The 19131-nt window shown below is 49.1% G+C and overlaps 1 protein-coding gene across 1 annotated transcript in view; it reads left to right on the top strand.

Annotated features, from left to right (window-relative positions):
- The first annotated feature begins 1008 nt into the window (after positions 1 to 1008).
- LOC103665195 overlaps positions 1009 to 19131 on the top strand; it is a 35776-nt gene continuing 17653 nt past the window's right edge. The window contains exons 1-4 of the mRNA XM_040632375.1: positions 1009 to 1019; positions 5264 to 5356; positions 10205 to 10362; positions 18692 to 18743. Of these exons, the coding sequence (XP_040488309.1) occupies positions 1009 to 1019; positions 5264 to 5356; positions 10205 to 10362; positions 18692 to 18743 (314 nt within the window). The remainder of the gene's footprint in view (positions 1020 to 5263; positions 5357 to 10204; positions 10363 to 18691; positions 18744 to 19131) is intronic.

The raw sequence follows: 19131 nt of genomic DNA, 5'->3' as shown, positions 1-19131 counted from the left end.
CCGCGGCTAGCTGTTAGCACGCATCAGGAGAGCCAGCCGCCTGAAGGGAAGAGGCTAAATCCACGGGCCGCGGGAGGGGAGAGGGCGGGAGGACGGGTTGGTGACACCCAAGGAAGAGAACGGGTCAGGGGCGTTCAGACCCCATTCGGCCATATCTGCGGAGGGACTCAATGTGCCAGGCTCTCTGCTTGGCACCAAAGCAAGGGCTTCCTCACCGTCAAGACCCTTCTGGAGTGAGGTGAGGCACAAATCAACAAAATTAACAAACGCAGACAAACCTATTCACCTTTGTAAACAAGGCTTATGTGTCGCCTGCCCCGGCCCTCCCCGCCCCAGCGATGGGGTGTCCTTCCTCTGGCTTCCCTTCCTTTAGAACCCTGGGCATCATCATTGATGCGGGTGTCCAATCAGTCTGGGTGGCTGTCACAGAATACTCTGGACTGGGTGGGAGACTTGGACAACAGACACTTATTTCTCCCAGGGCTAGAGGCCGGGAAGTCAAGATCAAAGTGCCAGCAGACCCGCAGTCTGGTGAAGGCCTGCTTCCTGCTTCACGGACAGCTGTCTTCACATTGTGTCCTCGCATGGTGAGAGCGGAGAGATGGAGAGCACGCTCTCGTGTCTCTCCTCGGAAGGCCACTGATCCCATTCCTGAGGGCTCCACCCTCATGACCCGATCACCTACCCAAGGCCCCACCTCCTCACACCATCTCACTGGGGGTGAGGGTGGATTCCAACATACAAATTTGGAGATGGGGCCGAGGGGGACACAAGCATTCAGTCCATAACAGACCGGACAATGCGAGGTCAAGGACTAATCCTTTTGTCTCTGCATCCCCAGGGTCTAGCACGGTGCTTGTCACATAGAGAGCACTGAACAAGTGGTTGCTGGACAAACGAAAGGCCCCGTCCCTGCCCTGACGTCTGTCTACTGCAGGAGGCAGGACTTAACTGAGGCTGCGGCGTGGCAGGGGGGGGCTGTGCCCCATCAGTCAGCTCAGACTAACGATGCTGCACCGGTATGTGAGCCCAGACCGCAGCAGCTGCCAACAGCAGACATTTGCTTCTTACCCACATCCGCGAGCACCACAGCTGGCTCTGACCCTCTGCTCCACTCCCTCTTCATTTCAGCATCAAGGTGGAAGGGGCAGCCACCATTCCAAGCATGCAGGTCCTGTGGCAGGGGTCGGGGAAAAGAGAAATAATAGAGCAACATGAAGGGTCTGGAAGCATCTGCTCCAAAGAAGCACGTCACTTCCACCCACATGTCATTGTCCAAAGTACACTGCATGGCCCCGCCTGCTGTCAGGATGCCCAGACATGTCCTCCTCCCACTGGACAGCTTGGTCGGGAGGGGTAGCAAACATGGAACCGCAGTACAGACAACTCCAAACACCGTGCCAGCAGGCCACCGTAGGCCTCAGTGATCGGTCAGGGACAAAGCGTTCGGCTAAGTGAGTGTGGGGGGTGGACTGATTCCAGAGAAGTGAGGTCTTCGGTGACAGCTGCCTGTCCTGGGGTCCTAACCACAGGGAGGTGTCCCCAGCGGCCGTGTGGAAGCCTGCACATTTTCCACATTTCCAAGGATGGAAGAAGCAGCAGCTGTATCCAGGGCTCCTGGCGACTCTGCCCAAAGGCCGGGGAGATGCTGGAGTCACTGGCTTCAGCCCAGCCCAAGGATGCCCAGTCTCGGGGCACGTGGCAGGACTCGGGGCACCCTCACTGCCTCCTGACATGGTACTCCCATTCTGAGAGGTTCAGAGCTCACCCTCACTGTCACAGGGGCCAGCAGGGGGCAGTCATGGCTGGAATCAAGAGAGGAGGAGTCACAGAACCTCAGACAACCCCTGTGATCACACTCCAAGGCAAGTGCCTCAGCGTATCCTAGAGGTGAAATCCTAGAGCTGTCGGTCATGTCCAGACGCGTCCACGCCCCTTCCGAGGGGAAGCGGCCAGCACAGCACACCTGCTGCCCACTCGGTGTGTCTGGACCAGATGTGGGCACCCAGTCCAAGGGCAGCCACACCGTGGGAAGGACAGGGACCTGTAGAGGCCTGGTGTGAAGAGATGAGCTGATCCCTCTCTCACGACTCTCAACCAGAGGCTAGTGAGGCGGAGGGTGGGGTGGGGTCGAAGGCCTGGGGGTGGAAGGTGGAGCGCGTTGGAGCCACGCTAAGCCAGGGTGATAAGGGGCCGCCCAGGACGAGGAAGGCCGCTGGCAGAGGGAGAAGACTAGAGAGGGTCTGCAGAGAGACGCAGATGCTGGGAGAGAGGGCATTGCTTCCGCCAGCATGCAGAAAAATGCCATTCCCAATCCAATCCAAAAATGGTTGGACAAAGGCCTTTCGTTCCTGAGTCGGCTCTCCGTCCCTGGTGGCCAAGAGTGCAGCCTGAATCCACCACCAAATGAACACCCATGGTGTGAGCCCCTCGAGCAGTGGCCCAGAGCAGGAGAGGGCCAACCGGACCGGTGTGAGGTGACGTGGGACATTTTTCCAGGAAAGGTGGAAACTTAGAGAGGGGGAGGGACTTTGAGAAAAAGAATGAAAACTTTGAAATATGTACAAAATACAATGGCGTCCTTTATAAACCTAAAGATGCACAAAGTAGAGACATTAAAGTGGACAATTAAAATGTAGTAACGAAGTAGCCACTTTATCAACGTGTTTACGGTATACTTGTCGACACGAAAAGCTGAAGGCATGAGTGGAAATTTTGATGTGCATGTTTTTCCCAAAGTCACCGTTTGTTCTTCCATTTCCCCCTTGTTGTAGCTGGGGTCCATTTTCAGTTCCTGCTGTCGCTTATTTATACCCATCTTTGCTGTTTTTTATCAATGTTGGCAAACGATTGCCTGTTACAGCGGCCTTTAAAAAAAGAAATAAAAAAGCTTTTGGCTCTATGAATTAACTCTGCTTTTTGTTTTCTGTGAAATTCATTTGAGCTTTTACCTTTATTAATTCTGTTTATTGTCTTTGGTTTTGTATTGTTGCTCTTTATCTAATTTCTTGAATTGAAATCTTAGGTCATTTGTTTTTAGACTCAGTGTCTTGTCATTAGTGGATCTAAGGCTTTAAATTATCTTCTGAATAAGACATTGCATTCTTGTACTTATCCTAATAATGTAACTTCCTTTGTGATTGACCCTTTACTCCAGTAATTATTTAGAGGAACAAGTTACTTAAATGACAGGTGCGCAGATTTCATGTGTGTGATCAATTTGTTGATGATTCCTCATTTTGTCGCATTACGGTTACTGAATGTGACATTTACGTATGATAGTGATCTTTAGAAAGGTATTGATATTTTATTTGTGACCTAACACATTATGTGAATGTTCCAAATATGTTTGACAGGGATTTGTGTTCTTAATTTGTTTAGCATATCTCACCCATTCTGATGTCATCACCCTTGTTAATCATGTTATTTGTTTCCTTTTTATCCTTACCTGGTTGTCTTGTTAATCTGCTAAGAACTAAGTTAAAGCCTCTAATCTGATGCTGTCTTTATCTGTTTCTCCCAGGAATGCTATCAATTTTTGCTTTATATATTTTCAAGTTTTTTAGTATGTGCATAATGGTTTATGATTGTTACATGTCATCTTAAGAGGAAGTCCTTTTCATCGACACAAACTATTCCTCTTTATTTGATTTGCTATGAATATTGCTATTCCTGTGTTTTATTAGTTTTCCCTGACATATATCTTTATATTTTTCCCCTGGTTTTCAACTTCTCTATTAGCTGTATAAGTATAGCTTGCTGGAATCTTCATGAAACTGGTTTTTGAAAAATCCAGTTTGAGAAGAATTTAACTCATTCACAAGAATTGTTGTTGCTGATACATTTAGCTATTCTAACAATGCCATTTGTATCCTATTTATCATCTTCCTGGTTTGGTTTTTACCCATTTTTCTGCCTTTTGCTAATTTGAATTGTTTTCACTTGATTCCATTTTTAGTATCTAGAAACTATACCCTAGATTTCTACTTTTCTAGTGTTTACCCTTAACATTTTGTGAGTAATCCCTTGCATTTCTATAACAATATCTACACTGGTCAGTGTAGCTCAAACTGAAAACAAACTGACTGCCTACCACTCCCTCCCTCCCTCCCCACTTCCACCTGTTATCTCCCATGGTGATCATACCTGAAATATTCATTCTAGCTTTTGCTTTTTAAATATTTTTACAACAAACAACAGGTTTTACTAATTTCTCTTCCCTTTATTGTGTCTTCCTTGTAGATTCATTATTTGGTATTTGGTACATGTGAGATATTCAGTTGTATAAAATCTATCTCAACTTTATTCAGATATATTTTGGGGGGAAAGAATCACACGCCTTTATCCTACAGGCACTGAAAGTTATTTGAAAGTGTTTTAAGAGGTGTATTTTTTTTCTGTGAAGGGAATATATTATTTTGTTCATATTAATTTCAGGAATAAGTTAACAGAAAGCCTACGAAATAACAGCTTAAAAAACCTTGAAGTGTATTTTGCTCTCAAGTTAAAGGAAGCCCAGAGGGAATCAGTGCAGGTCTAGTGTAGTCACTGCATGGTGTCAGGAACTCGGGCTTCTGTCTGTTGTCTCATAGAACATGGCCCAAAGCCACTTCATGGTTCAATATGGCTGCTAGGACTCCAGCCATTACATCAAAAATAGCAGGAAGGAAGAAGGCAGAAAAAGAAGGACACCCTATCCTTTTAAGGAGACTTCCCAGAACACAATAATTCTACTTATGTTTATATGCTATACCTAGCTGTAACAGAGGCTAAGAAATGAGGTTTTTTTCTTTAATTGGATGGAGATGTGCCTACATTAGGGCACATTACAGTGAATTTTAAGAATAGCAAGAATCAATAGAAGATTCTAAAAGCTTCTAAAGAATAGAAAAAGTCACATTAAAAATAAAAGGTCACAGGGCGCCTGGGTGGCTCAGCTGAGCGTCTGACTTTGGTTCAGGTCATGATCTCAGGGTGCTGGGATCGAGCTCCGTGTCAGGACCCCTGCTCACTGCTTCTCCTTTTCCCTCTGCCCCTACCCCTGCTCATGCTCTCTCTCTCTCTCTTCCTCAAATAAATAAAATCTTCAAAAAAAAAAAAAAAAGACCACATTCCAATGATTCAGAATCAGAATATCTACAGCAACACTAGAAGCTAAAAAGCAACAGCCCAATACCTTCAAAATTCTGTGGGAAAAGGTTCTCCATCTTGGAATTCTATCTCCAACCAAACCCTGCAGTGTGAGAGTTTTCATCTTTCACAGGGAGGTACTGAATGATGCAGTTCACGAAAATGAGAAAGTGAGCCAAGAAAAAGAAAAACGTGGGATCCGAGAAACAGGAACCCAAGAAAAGAGGTGAGGAAAAATCCCAGGAAAATGGCTGACAGAACAGTTGACACATCTGAACATAATGAGAAGAGATCTTCAGGTCTTGGGAGAATTTGGGAACAGATTCGCAATCATGTACTAACAGGTATATAAACTAAACAAATAAAAATGAAAACAAGTCTTAATTCAAAGGGGAAAAAAAAGAATTATAATCTTAACACACTGCACAGCTTAGCCTGACTAGTATCTCTAAGGTCACACAAATATAAGCACCCAGCAGTGACTGTCACCGAAACTTCTGCGGGAGCTCCACAGACGGGGGCAGGACAGATAAGTGTGTTTGGTGGGGAGGAAATGGGCATGTAAGCATGTGAGCAAACTAAAATCTAATTTTCCATAGCTGCGAGTCAACAGATAGTTCTTAAAATGGAGAAATCAGAAATAGCTACATATACCAGAAATGGAGAAATACAGAAGTAAACAGCAGGAGAACTGGCTACAAGAAAGGACAGTGGTTGCTCCGGGGAGTACGAATTTAGGTTGCAGAGACAGACGGGGTAGCACGCTGCTCTTTCACATTACAGCCCTAGTAATACTTTTTTCTCTGTATAAATGGCACAGTTTGCTGAATAATATAAATCAAATATACTTAAAGAAATAGATTAATGCCGGGCAATTTGGGGCTCCTTCTTCTTTGTTGGCAGGGGAGGTGATGGGGAAAGAAGGCATCTTCCACACTAGCCAAATACATTAATTCTTCCGAGGCGAATTGGAAGGCTGGTAAATGTTCTGAGTCCGTACTCATCTGATAGGGCTTCATTTTGCCCTCACACTTGAATGATAATTTATGTTCAAAGCCATTTGCCCTTGGAGCTTTGAAAATATGCTTCATTATTTTTTTGTATCCAGTTTTGCTGATGAGGAATAGGATGTCAATCCAGTCCTGGTGCCCATGCGTAGCAGGTTGAATCGTGTCCCCCCCAAAAGATGTGTCCACGTCCAAACTCCTAGCAACAGTTTTGAGTGTGACCTTCTTTGGAAAGATGAGATCCTGTAGGGTGGGCCCTAACTCTGAACACTAGTGTCCTTATACCAAGAGAGGACACAGGGAGAGCTGGAGAAGAAGGCCATGGGAAGGCGGAGACCGAGATGGCAAGCCAATGAGGGGCCGGGACTGGCGAAAGCCACCAGAGCCAGGGGACAGGCGCCCAAGTGACACTCCCTCTGAGCCTCCAAGAGGGACCAACGCTAACAACTTTTTGATTTCGGACTTCTGGCCTCCAAAACAGTGATAACTACATTTCTGTTTGAAGCCACCCAGTTTGTGATACTTTGTTATAGGAAACTGACAGACATGCCTGTAATTATTTTCCTCTTTGAAGGTTTTCAGGGGTCTCCCCGTATCTCTGATGTTCTAGAATCTCATTGTGACACGTCCATGTCGATGGATTTTAAAATTTTGCTGGCCATGCCCGGACCTTTTAAGTCTGAAGAGTTTTATCTTTCTTTGGTTCTAGAAAATTCCCTTCTATGAATTCTTAAAGTATTGCCTCTCCTCCATCATTTCTATTTTCTCCTTTTGGTACTCTTAATTCATAAATGCTTGGTGTTGATTCGCTTTTCTCTCCTATTTTCCATCTCCTTCCCTTTGGCATTGCATTCCTGGAGAAATTCTTGTCTTGATTTTTCAGCACTCTCCCTTCATACGTGCTCATTTTGCAATTCAGTGCCTCAATTTTGAGATTTATTTTTTAATGTCAACTAACAAAATTTTAATTTCCATCATCACTAGTTGGTTCTGATTATAGGGACCCAAAAGCCCCATATCTTTTAGAAGATACCTTGTGGTTGGAAAAAAGTTGTATTGTGTCCTCAGAACACCATCATCTGATATCTTCTTCAGGTCCCCTTATTTCCAAGCAGGAGAAGAGTCCAGAACTTGTCTCTGATTCTGACATTCGCGGCTACTAATTGCACCCCTTGCCTGCTGAGCACTTAATGTGCATGACCTTATTTAATGCTATTTATTTAACATTACCATAAGGATGGTAATATTCATATCCCCATTTAATAGATGGGCCAGCTAAAGCAGAGTAGAGTTTACTCGCTGCCGATCACAGTAGAGCTAGTTAGTAGTACAGATGACATCTGAATGAAAGTATGGCTGATTCCAGAATCCGAGCACATGGCCACTCCATTATTTCGCCCCGAATGATGTTGCATATGACACAGCCCATCTCTAGATATTGGTTGGTGCATTTGTTAGTGGAGAGCAGTGGTTCCCAGCCAGGAATGACTTGTTCCCTAGGGGACATGTGTCAGTATCTGGAGACATTATTAATTGTCACAACAGGGGAGAGAGGAAGGTGCTCCTGGCATCTTGGGGGGGGGGGCAGAGAAACTGCTAACCATCTTACAATGCACAGGATGGCCCCACAATAAAGAATGGCCCAGCTTCAAGTACCAGCAGTGCGGAGGTGGGGACACTGTGGTGTGTAGTGTCTAAAACCTCTTCCAGCCCTGTGAGCCCTTGGTGACTAGTCCATAATGTTGGGGGTAAGTGCAGAAGAGTAGCCCAGAAAGGCTTGAGTGGGCCCAGGCTGGCCACTGTCATGACAGGACAGACTCTAAGGGTGAGGGACGGGCGTTCCTCCCAGGCCAGAGAGCCGCAGTGTCGCAGCAGTCGTCAGCCCCTCGAACCCCAGACTCCACACAAGCCTCTTCGGACCAAGTTAACATTCACCACGTAAAGCCCTTTGAGACAGGACACGTGGCTTATCAACGTGGGAGTCTCCCCTTTGTTTCTTCTTTCTCCATCTCAGACAGGTTCCGCTTCTCAGCCCCAAGGAGTCCTGCAGGCTGGAGAGCAGAAAAAGACCCAGGCACAGACAGGTGGCCAGGACGGCAGCCAGATGTGGGGGCAGCCGGCTTCGGGAGCAGCTGCAGAGGCCGTCCCCAGGCTGGGAAGCCAGCCTCCCCGAAGGAAAGCATGCCTAGAAGGGAAGGGAGCCTCGAAGGGAGGGAAGCGGGGCGGAGCGGGGAGGGGGTCTACCCAGCTGTGCTCAGGTAAGGGGCAGAGCTCAAGCAGTATTCTACTTGTCTAAACTGTCACATGAGGCGGTCCCTTGGGAAAGAGGGAAGGCAAAGAAGGGAGCCTGCAAGCAGAATGGGGAGAGGGTGTCTGAGCCTGGCTCCCCTGCACCCTATTGTCACAGCTCATTGTGGCCGGCGGGATTCCGGAGCCACCACGCATCTGGGACCAGCCCCGGGAAGGTGCTGAGGCCCCTCCTAGCCGTTCTGGGCCCTCTGGCACCCATGGATTTCTCTCAAACAGCCTGCCTGCCTCCCCTGCCAACCCCACCAAAATGAATGAAACACAGAGGAGTGAAAAGCAGGGAAGCTCCCCTGCCCTGGAACATGTCTGGGCCCAGTGAGATCAGCCGCCCAGCAGTGGTGAGGTGAAGCAACCCTCCCACGTGCCCCTCCATTCTCCACCTGCTGATGAGGAACCAAGGCCAGGAGGAGGGGACACCGGGGCTAACACAGTCCCGGGGCTGAGCCCCATCCCAGAACCCCTGGGAGCCTGCCACACCTCCCCACAGCCAGTCTGAATCCTGCTGGGCCCCACTCTGTGCGGCGACAAATGGAGGAATGAAATCTCAGCTCATCAGTCCCTGTTTTTCAAACTCAAATCCCATTTCCCTATTGACCCACTGGAACATTTTGGAGATCGTTCATCTTCATTTCTGATTGATTTTCTGTCAATATTTCCCTGCCTCGCCCCCACCCCAGCCTTTCCATCAAGTAGTTAATGAGCTGTAAACAAACCCTTGGATGCGCTAGGGGGTGGTTTTCCAGAAGCCTTTGAAGAGTGAACCAAAGTTGGGCAGCACAAACTGCCCCCTCTGGTTCTGCTATGGGTGTGTGTGTGTGTGTGTGTGTGGAGCTTAGTTTCTCTCACTTGGGGTTCCCATGACTGATGAGGTGAGGACAGCCTCTCCCTTCTCCAAGAAGTAACTACCAACTTCCCAACATGAGGGCCTTGCATTGACTAAACCCCAGATCGCTCTCCTCTGCCTCCCACCACCCTTCCGCTGCTGCTCTGGTCAAGGGCTCCAGAAGGAGCACCTATGCAGGAGGTGGGGAATTCAGGAGCACAATGGAGGCATCAGTTTGCCTCCTGGCAGGTCCCAGGATCTAGCTGGGTGGGATCCAGCTGGGAAAAATTAGGAAGGGAGGCCTGGGTGGGGCACCTAAGAGGGATGGAGAGTTTGGAAGCTTCCCAAAATGACAGTGAGCTGGAGAAGCCACCCACGACCCCTCACCGTGGGGGTCTCAGTTTTCTCACCCATCCCATGGGGTCAAGAATTCCTTTCCTATCTACCTCCCAGGAGTGTTCGAAGGATGTGGGGACGCGGGGCTTGGGAAAAGTCTAGAGGAATTACAGATGTCAGCGAGGTGACCATCCCCCTTTCTCCCAGTCCCTCTGGCCCCAACACTGCCCCCCCCCAGCCCCATCTGTCCTCCCCACCCGCCAAGGCCCCGGAGTTTTCCTGCAGCCCTTCTGAATGTTAACACGCAGGGAAAACTTCAAGGAAAACATACAGCTGATAAAAATTTAATGCTATATGTAACAAAGCAGAATGAATATTTAATCCGTGCTTTTATGCGAAACCACATAACCAACCGGCCCCACGCAGCGGCGAGGACCGCGCGGCCCCTCCCCGCTCGCGGCGCCCCGCGCCCGGCAGCGAAGCAGTTAAACTGCTGGCAACAAGCAGCTCCTAATAAACACTCGGCTAATTCTGTAGGAAAAGCACTAATTAGAAAAGCAATAATAATCGGTGTAATTGCTCTAAATTACCCTCCTAACAGAGAACGGCGCTCGGAGCCGGGAACGCAGCTGCCGCCGCCCAGCCCGGAGCCCCAAGCCCGCGGCCCCGCGCTCTGCTGCCCCCTGGCGGCCGCCGCGTGCGGCGCCCGCCTGGCTGCCAAGAGCCGCCGCGCGAACCCCGACGCTCGGGCGCCCCTTGGTGGCCGCGCCCGCGCACTGACCTGAGGACAGGCTGGAGGTCCGGGGCACTGATACTTGCACTTTGTCCTCTGCCCTCAGCCTTCCTCTCCGGGGACTGCTGACAAGGAACCAACGTCACACTGGCTGGACTCAAGGAACAGAGAGCGGGGGCAAAATCATAATGGAACGAGTGGACCTCTAAAGAGTCCTCAGTATTCGGGATAGTGTGGATTTGGGGGATTGCTTTGGGAATGGGGTTGAAACAGACAATCTCAAAGATTGGGGGCCTTCCTCAAACGTGGGAGCTCAATATTACAAGAGAGACGGGATGTTCTGGGAAGAGCTTCTCAGAGCCCAGCCTGGCGGGAGCATTGGAGTCCCCTGTAGGGACGGGACGGCTTTTGACCTGGCCTGAAGTGAACAAGGGTGCAGTGTCTTCCTGATGTACAGGGAGCTCTCACCGGATGTCTCAGCACATGCTCATCCCTGCCTCCAGCGCTCCTGCGGTCAGCCTTGCTTTTCAGAGTGAGCTGGGCCCCTCAGCCTGTGCGTCTCTTTGCTAGCCCGCCCCAGACGAAGCCCCAGGCACTGTCCTGGCCATTTGTCTTTAGGCTTCGTTGTGATCCCGCGCACGCACTGGCAGCTTGAGAGTAGGCTCCCCTCCGCGTACACGGTGCTAGGAGCCTGCAGTCACTCCCAGTAAATGCTTGGTGGATGAATGCCTAGCACATGCTGGGTGCCAACATGGGGGACAAAGGTGTACCCTCTGGGTCAGAAAGCAGGGCTGAAACCAAAGGTGCCAGCAAGAAGCAGAGGAGCGTCCTCTGATGTGCACGGACACAGGACCCTGCTGGCTGGGTGGTCAGGGAAGCCCTCTGGAGGAGGCACGGTCTCAGCCAGCCCCAGGGGAGCTAATGCTAGAGTCTTACAATAAGGATCCAGGGAGCTTGGATGGATTCTGGTACAGCTTACCCCTCAGCAGAGGGAACAGGGAGGGATGTATGCCAAAGAAAACCCAAATACTGCTCCCTGTCCCCAGCCCTCACATGACCGTACCCCCTTCCTGACACCAGCGCCGGCCACCCGCCTCTTCACTCCCAAGCCAAGGGGGGTAGTATGCATAGTCTGGGGACCAGACTGCCTGGGTTCGAATGCTGTCTCTTCCACTGACTCACTGTGTGACCATGGGCAAGTTTCTTAACTCCTCTGTGCCTCATTTCCCTCCTTAGTTCAATGAGGATACTAATCGTAGTAACCTAACTCATGGGATTTTTGGGAAAACTAATTCAATCAGCACACGGAAAGGATCTGGAGTACATCACCCACTCAATACAGGTTAGCTATTAATATTGTCTGATCTGTGTAATAGAACCGGACATACCATGCTTAAACAACGACATGTCTGAAAACCTAAATTTAATGATCTCCAAGGTCTCTTCCAGCTTTAAAATTTTATGATTTTAAAACGATTTCTTTTCCTTTACTCACTTTCCCACCTCTGAGCCTTTGCTCCTGCTGTTCTCTGCCCCACACACGCCTCCTACCTGCCTCGCGTCTCCCTGTAAAAGCCCTTCCCTGGGCAGCTTCCTCCTCCTGGCCAGGCAGAGGTGGTCTGCCCCTCCTCCCCCAGGCTCCTGGCACTCCCCCCTCCCCATTATCCTCTGTCCCCCTCATCTGTTCCTCATCTCTCCTACAGGAGCCCCCGGAACCTGGAGAGCTCAGGGGGTCGCTCGCCTTCCCCACACCTGGCCTACAATAGATCGTTCCATTGACGCTAGGTTAATGTTACAGATAAGGAAACTGAGGCACAGAGCCATGGAACAAATTCCTGGAAACACCCGGTCAGTTAGAGCCAGGGGGAGAAGCCAGGGCCCTGGCTCCCGGGCTGGCTCTGCGGCTTCTCCTCTCAAGGGGGTCTCACCTGCTCAATTCCCGGGCAGGCTTGGGCACAGCCAGGCAGCAGACTTCTCCCCGCCACGAACGCAGACGTCGGCGTAAGATGAGGGACCCCCCCGTGCGCGCGCACGCAAACGCGCGCACTCACGCACACGCATGCGCACAGAGGCAGTACCATTTCCGAGGGGATTTGTATCATCTCACATCTGGGCCATTGCAGAAGCTTCGAATCGTTTCCCCTGCTTCAATGGGTGCCCCCGCCTCCAGCCCCATCCTCCGCGTAGCAGCCAATGACCTGCTAAGATCAAGTCACTTAAATCAAGTCACTCCCCTTGCAAGACGTCAATGGCCCATCTCAGAGTTAAAGCCAAGTCCTTCCAGCGGCTCCCAAGGTCCTGCAAGCTCAGACCCCAAGTTCATCCTCCCCCAAGCCCCCCACACTTCGTTCCAACCACATTGGCCTATTTGATATTTTCAGACACGAAGGATAGTCCTACCCAGGCCCTTCCAACCGCCTGCAATGCCTTTCCCCGAGATGGCCACATGGCTAACTCCCTCTCAGCCTTCTGATCGCTGTTCAGATGCCCCTCCTCAGAGAAGCCTGTCCTGGCCACCATATTTGAAAGAACACCCAATCATGCCTTATCCCCCTACCTAGCTTGGTTTCACAGAACTTCCTCACTTGACTATATGTGTGTGTGTGTGTGTGTGTGTGTGTGTGTGTGTGTGTGTATACACACACATATATGTCATTATTTTTATCGACTCCACTAGACTGAAAGCCTATAAGTCATTTTGCCTTTTGTTCACTCATGTATCCCCATATCTGAAATAGTATTTGCCGCACGGTGTGAGTTCAGTAAATGTTTAATAAATGTTAAATTAATTGCATAGTTGTGAAGTCATAAAGAAACGAATTTCTAATGGTGGAATTCTATGCATTGCTATTGAATGGGGCAGAGTGGGTGCCAGAAAAGATTTGTAGAATGAAGTGACTTCTTGATGTCTCTGTATGAATCCTTCATCTTCCATTTTTAAGGCACGCAGTTGGTGTCCTCCTTCATTAGAAAAGCTGTCAAAGTATAATCACCATTTTGTTGGTGTTGGGTGGTCAGTTTGGTTGTCTGTTTGACTGGTTTTCTGGGGCTGAGTACCTGTGGGGCACTCCCAGTCTTCTCCATGAGGTGAGGTTTACCAAAGCACACACGGTAGACACCATGTCTCTCCCCAGAGGTCTCTCCTGACTCCAGGTCCCCACCCCCAATTGTTTCCGGCCCAGCCAAATGGAAAATTTAATTTCCAGCTAATTAGCCCTGGTTTTGGTGCCCCTTGTCAAGTTACGGGACTACCCCTTTTCCAAGGGAGGCAGGCTCCCCACCCACACGTGGCCAACATTTGACACTGCCTCTGTAGGGAGGGAGACAAAGGCCCCCAGCCCTGCCATTGTCTCTGCTCGGGAGGTCATGGGAGGGCAGATACAAAAGCCTGATGAATTCTTCATTACCCTCTGAAAGGGTGGTTCCTCCACATCCTCAATCATTGGTCACAGGTGGGCCCTTGAATAGAGGAGTAGGACATACCTTCTCCACCAACCTGTTTCCTTTCTTGAGTCTTTGAACAGGGCTCCCTCAACCTCCTTCCCACAGCCTCCTCCCCTGGGAGGTGCCAACCATGCAGTTTAGCTGAAACCAGAATCCCCACCTCAAGGTCACAGCAAGTTCATCCCAGCATCCAGAGAAACTCCCCTTCCTTCCACACCACAGTCCCTGCAGCTGAGTGAAGCTTCAGAGATCAGCAGGTGAGACCCTGGTTCTTGGTGGAGCTATCCCCTACCCTGCTCCAAAAAGGGTCTCCAGGGAGAGATCTGCCCCTCCTTCCACATGGACAGGCCTAAGGAGGAAACACCCTCCTCCAGCTGCTTCCCCACCAGGAGTCCAGAAGCAGAACTGGGCCTATGTCTGGAAGGGAAGGGGGCCACACTCTGCCACAGCGCCCTCTTCTGGTGGATCCCATGCCCTGTGAGGACTGCAGATTTCATGCCCTGTCCTGACTCTAGCGTCCAAACCACAGTCCCCGGCTCTCAAGTTCCCTCCTCACCCAAAAAGCCCTTCAAGGCAGCAGTCCTCCGGCCAAGTCTCTTCTCCAGAAATCAATGGAGGGGGAGGGAGGAAAAATGAGGTCTGGGGGGAGGAGCTGGTTTGAGTTAATGAGCTATGTGCTTTCCTTTCCCTATAATCCACGGTATTTGATGTAGCACCCAATTTAACTTTGCTGTGGGATAATTTGTCATGGGGTTGTTAGGATGGGGAAGCTAGAGTGGTATGAGGAAGGGTGGGCAAGACAGGGCCAGAGAGAACAGGGGACTCTCCCAGCACTCCCTAGAAATCCTCCCAGGGGAGGCATACTCTGTGCCCTGGGAGCCCAGAAAGAGAAGAATGGACAGGCTGAGGACTCCTGAGGGCAGAGCTAGGATGGGATCAGGGAGGGATGGAAGGACCCAATGACTGCAGGACCAGGCCCCAGACCAGGCAGATAGGACCTGGCCTCTCTCCTGAGGACAGGGCTGTGTCTGTGTGACTCTCTAGGGCCTGGGAACCTTCATACCTATTTACTGGATCTGTATAATCCGGGAACCAGGAGATGGATTGATTGATTGATCGGGTCCAGGGACCATGAGTGAACTCCACACAAAGCTTCTCTGCATCCCTGAATGTGGCAGAACCAGGACATTCTGGCCTCATTTCTGTGTCCCTGCCCCATGCTTCCCTTATGGCCAAAAATCAGAGGATGTCAGAATTAGATGGCCCTTAGAAGGTAACTCATTTTGCAGAGAAGCTGGATGGCCATAGGCCCTGGTTTGCCCAGATAGCTGTCCCAGTTTCCACTTATTGTCCCAGGCTAATTATTAATAATCCTCCCTTCCACTCACAAGAGCATCCTTACAAGGTAGACCGTGAGCTGTATGTGCCCCTGCAGAAAAAGACAGGTGGTCATGCTCAGGATCCCCCGATGTCCTGTGTTCTTCCTCCTCTGCGGAACCACTGCCAAACGCCAAGGCCTGGCACTCAAGTCCACGAAACTGGAGGCCCCCTGCCCACTGGAACCCATGTCCTTCAGGAAATCTCCCCCATGACCGCAGCCTGCAGGGACCCACCCACATCTGAGCCCTGCCATCCCCATGGATTCTCCACCAAAACATGCCAGAGTGGAGTGTGGGTGGAGGTGTGTGGAAGAAGAGGCTGGCCGGGCAGCAGGGGCCAGAAGGCCGGGGTCTGGGATCAGTCATTACACATTTCTCTCCTGGGACTGAAACTCAACAGTGGCTAAAGGCCTGACTGGGAGATGGGGAAGCCATCCATGTAGATGGGACTGGAATTACAAGGTGGATTTGACAATTTGCATCCCGTGGTCCTGAGCAGAGCGGGATGGCCAGGCCCTCTCTAGTAAGACCTTACAAGCTGCTTTTCTGGTAGCCTGCGGCCCTGACGTGTGTCCATTCCTACCACTCACTGAAACCTGCAGACCCCACTCTCCAGTCCATTTGTCGTCTGGTCCACCCATTTTTCTGCGGGCCGGCTTCCTGGGAGGCAGTGCCAGCCAGGTACCAGCTGGAGTACTGGATTCTCTCTCCTCCTTTCTCTTCTTGGGAGGTGTGCAGTCCCCCCACCCTACCTCCTCCAGGCACTCCAGCCTTCTCTCTTCTGGATAGACCAGGCTCCTTTCCGGGGGTCTGGAGCTACCTGAAGCCTGCCTCTCGCTGCCGTCCACTCTCTGGAATGTAGCACCACCTAGTGGCAGACTGCAGCCTAACAAACAAACAAAAAACCTGGGACAGGCTCCCCGCATCAGAATTACTGTGAGCCTGAGCATGAGTCAGACGTAGGAGGGTTTAACTCCCGCCTACAACACTTACTAGCTGTGTTATCCTGGGCATGTTATTTAACCTCTCTGTGCCCCGATTTCATCTTTTGTAACATGGTAATAATAAAAGTATCTCTCTCAAAAAGATGTTGTAAAGATGAACTGAGTTGAAGGATTAGAACACTTAGCACAGAGCTCAGCAGATAGAAAATGAGTTTTTAAATGGATGCTATTCTTATTGAGATGATAAAATGATCAATTCAGGTTAATGTTGTAAGAATTCAGGGGCAGGTGCACCCACTTATGAACTGGAATCATGACAGAGAGCTAAACAGATGAGGTAAAGAACTGAGAAGGGCCCTGCAGAGCATGCCAGCACGGGCCAGTAAGCCTCTTCAGGCCTTGTCTTTAAATGAGGACAAGACAAAGTACTTGAAGGTAGAGAGCCCAAGCGGATCAGCCTTAGGGTAACATCTTTCGGTGATTAACATGTAACACACCTACCATGTGCCAGGCTTTGGGGCTTCAGAGACCAAGAAACATAGTCGCCGACCTCAAAATCACAATCGCAGTCTGGCTCAGGTCACAGAGAGAAGAGGTGGTGGGCCTTCCCCACCCCAATCCCTACACCAAATACTAAAGACAAACGTCAGAGCCATTTGTTACAACTGCATCCTCAGCAGGGAGAATTCCCAGGATGTCACCCGCACCCCCCCCCCAGAAAGGGTGATCCAGGGGTCGGCGGGGCTGCAGTCTCATCAGATACTTACCTGGGGAAACATATCCTTCTGGGGCTCCCTCAGTTCATCAAAGAATTCATCTTCGCACAACTTATGACTGAGGGCCCTTTGTTCCTGTGGTCTCTCAGCATTTAGAGGTTTCTTTTCTTTTCTTTTTTTTAGAGATTTATTTCTTTGAGAGATTGAGAGACAGCAAGCAGGGGGAGGGGCAGAAGAAGAGAGAGAATCCTGAAACAGACTCCCCACTGAGTGCGGAGCCCGACACAGGACTCAATCCCAAGATCTGAGCTGAAACCAAGAGTCAGCCACTCAACCGACCGCACCACCCAGACCTCCGGGCATTTAGTAGTTTCTCACACCTCCCTGCCACATGGCCTTCTCCATGGACAGTTCACACATGCCTTTTTTGCTTCTTCAAGACTAGCAGAGCAGCCTTTCTCTTCTGGTAGCACGGAGTCCTCCATAAAGAAACATGATCATGGCAGTGACTTCCCATCATCTCTGCCAAATTCTATGGATTAGAAGAAAGTCACAGGTTCCCCCCCCCCACTCCAGGAGAGAGGACTGTATGGGAACATGGATCACTGCGTGCGTCTGCCACAGTAAGTCAGACGGTGATTGCGCTTAAATCAATGAGCCTTGAACAGGAGAGTCAAGACACTGATTAGCTTTTGATTTGATTAGATTAAGCGTGCTTATTAAAGTTTCTAGGGTAACCACTTAGAGGATAGAACCAACGTATATAACTCCAAACTAATGGAGGGGGAGTGGGTGAGAGTCCTCAGTACAAAAGAAAACAAAAAAGCAGGGGGTGGGGGGGATAAAAGAAACAAAGAAAATCGAGCAAGTAGAAAATGCAAAATAATATCAATAAATCTGCATGTTATCAGTAGTCACAAGTGTAAGTGGATTAGCTTGCCAGTGAAAAGATAAAGTTCGTATTACTGAATTCTTAAATCATCGAGCTACAAGCTATTTGCAAGAGACATTTTTAAAACACAAAGATGCAAAAAGTGAAAGGATAGAAAAAGTAAATATACCATCAAAACAGTAATCAAAAGAAAGGAGACTGGATAAATACATTATGATTTGGTCATCAAGTGGAATATCTTCCAGCAGTGACAACGAGTAAATCGCAGCAATATTGACCAACATGGACTGTTGATTTTTTTTTAAAAAAAGCAAATAAGTAAAAAATAAATAAATAAAAATAAATAAGCTAGTCATAAAAGAAGGCATGCAATATGATTCCACTCAAATAAATTTCAAAAGCATTCAGAACTAAGTAATATGTTGTTTGTAATACACACCTATGTAATAAGTTATGAAGAAAAAAGAAATAAACAGAATTTCTCCAGAGATGGGGAAGGGATTTGGAATGGGTACAAAGAGGTTACAAAGTGATTACAATGGAAACTTGGTAATATTTTTAATTGAATGATAATATAAAACAGTAAGTACATGAAAACAATTTCTTACATTTAATGTACAGTAGACGCATATTCATCTTATTTGTATTTTTAATATCTTTTATAAGTTCCTGTGTATAATATTCTTTCCGATGTGTTTAAAATTCAGTAAATATTTTAAAACTTTTGAAATCCTGATAGTTTACTGTGTTCTTGACCCAGAGGAAAAGTACAGCAATGTCACCATTGGAAGAGAGGCCTTCCCCTGGGATTGCTGCGAACTTCACAAACACCAACTTGCAGCATCCTACAAGGTCAAGTCTCTACCCACATAGCCCAAAAAAGACACAGAAGTGTTCATGGCCGTTGCAGCCAGAAGACACTCTCCTGCCAGGGATTTGAGGCTAGATCAAGGGATCCTTGTTCCTTTTTGTCATTCCAGTGAACCTGATGGACGTCCACTCCACTCTGGACATCTCAGGATTTCTGTTCAGGTGAGAAACTTCCCCACCACGCTATGTGATACTATGTGCTTGGGTCAGTTTCTCATTTCATACCATTTTTGGTGACACCTGCCATGTGCCAGACCATAGGCTGACTGCCAGGAGGACCAAAATGAAATATGGCAAACACTTCCCACCCCCAGATGCTCAGAGCCCGGGAGTGCTGCAAACAAGTAAACGGGCAAATGCAATAAGGAATGTTCAATGCAGTAAGGGCCTGAACTCTGTGCACGAGGGGAAAAGATGGGGAGGATTTCCAAACTCAGAGCGGAGATAGGGAGCATGGCTGAACAAAGTGGCATCCAAGCTGAGAAGGCAGGGGACCTACAATGCCATCCTCCCAGGGTCTACCGAACCTAGATTCAGAAACAACAGTTCA

Source organism: Ursus maritimus, unplaced genomic scaffold (genome assembly GCF_017311325.1).
Source record: "Ursus maritimus isolate PB19 unplaced genomic scaffold, ASM1731132v1 scaffold_18, whole genome shotgun sequence".
Classification (NCBI taxonomy): domain Eukaryota; kingdom Metazoa; phylum Chordata; class Mammalia; order Carnivora; family Ursidae; genus Ursus; species Ursus maritimus.
The sequence above is the reverse complement of the archived record's forward strand: the minus strand, read 5'-3'. Positions and strand labels throughout refer to the sequence as shown.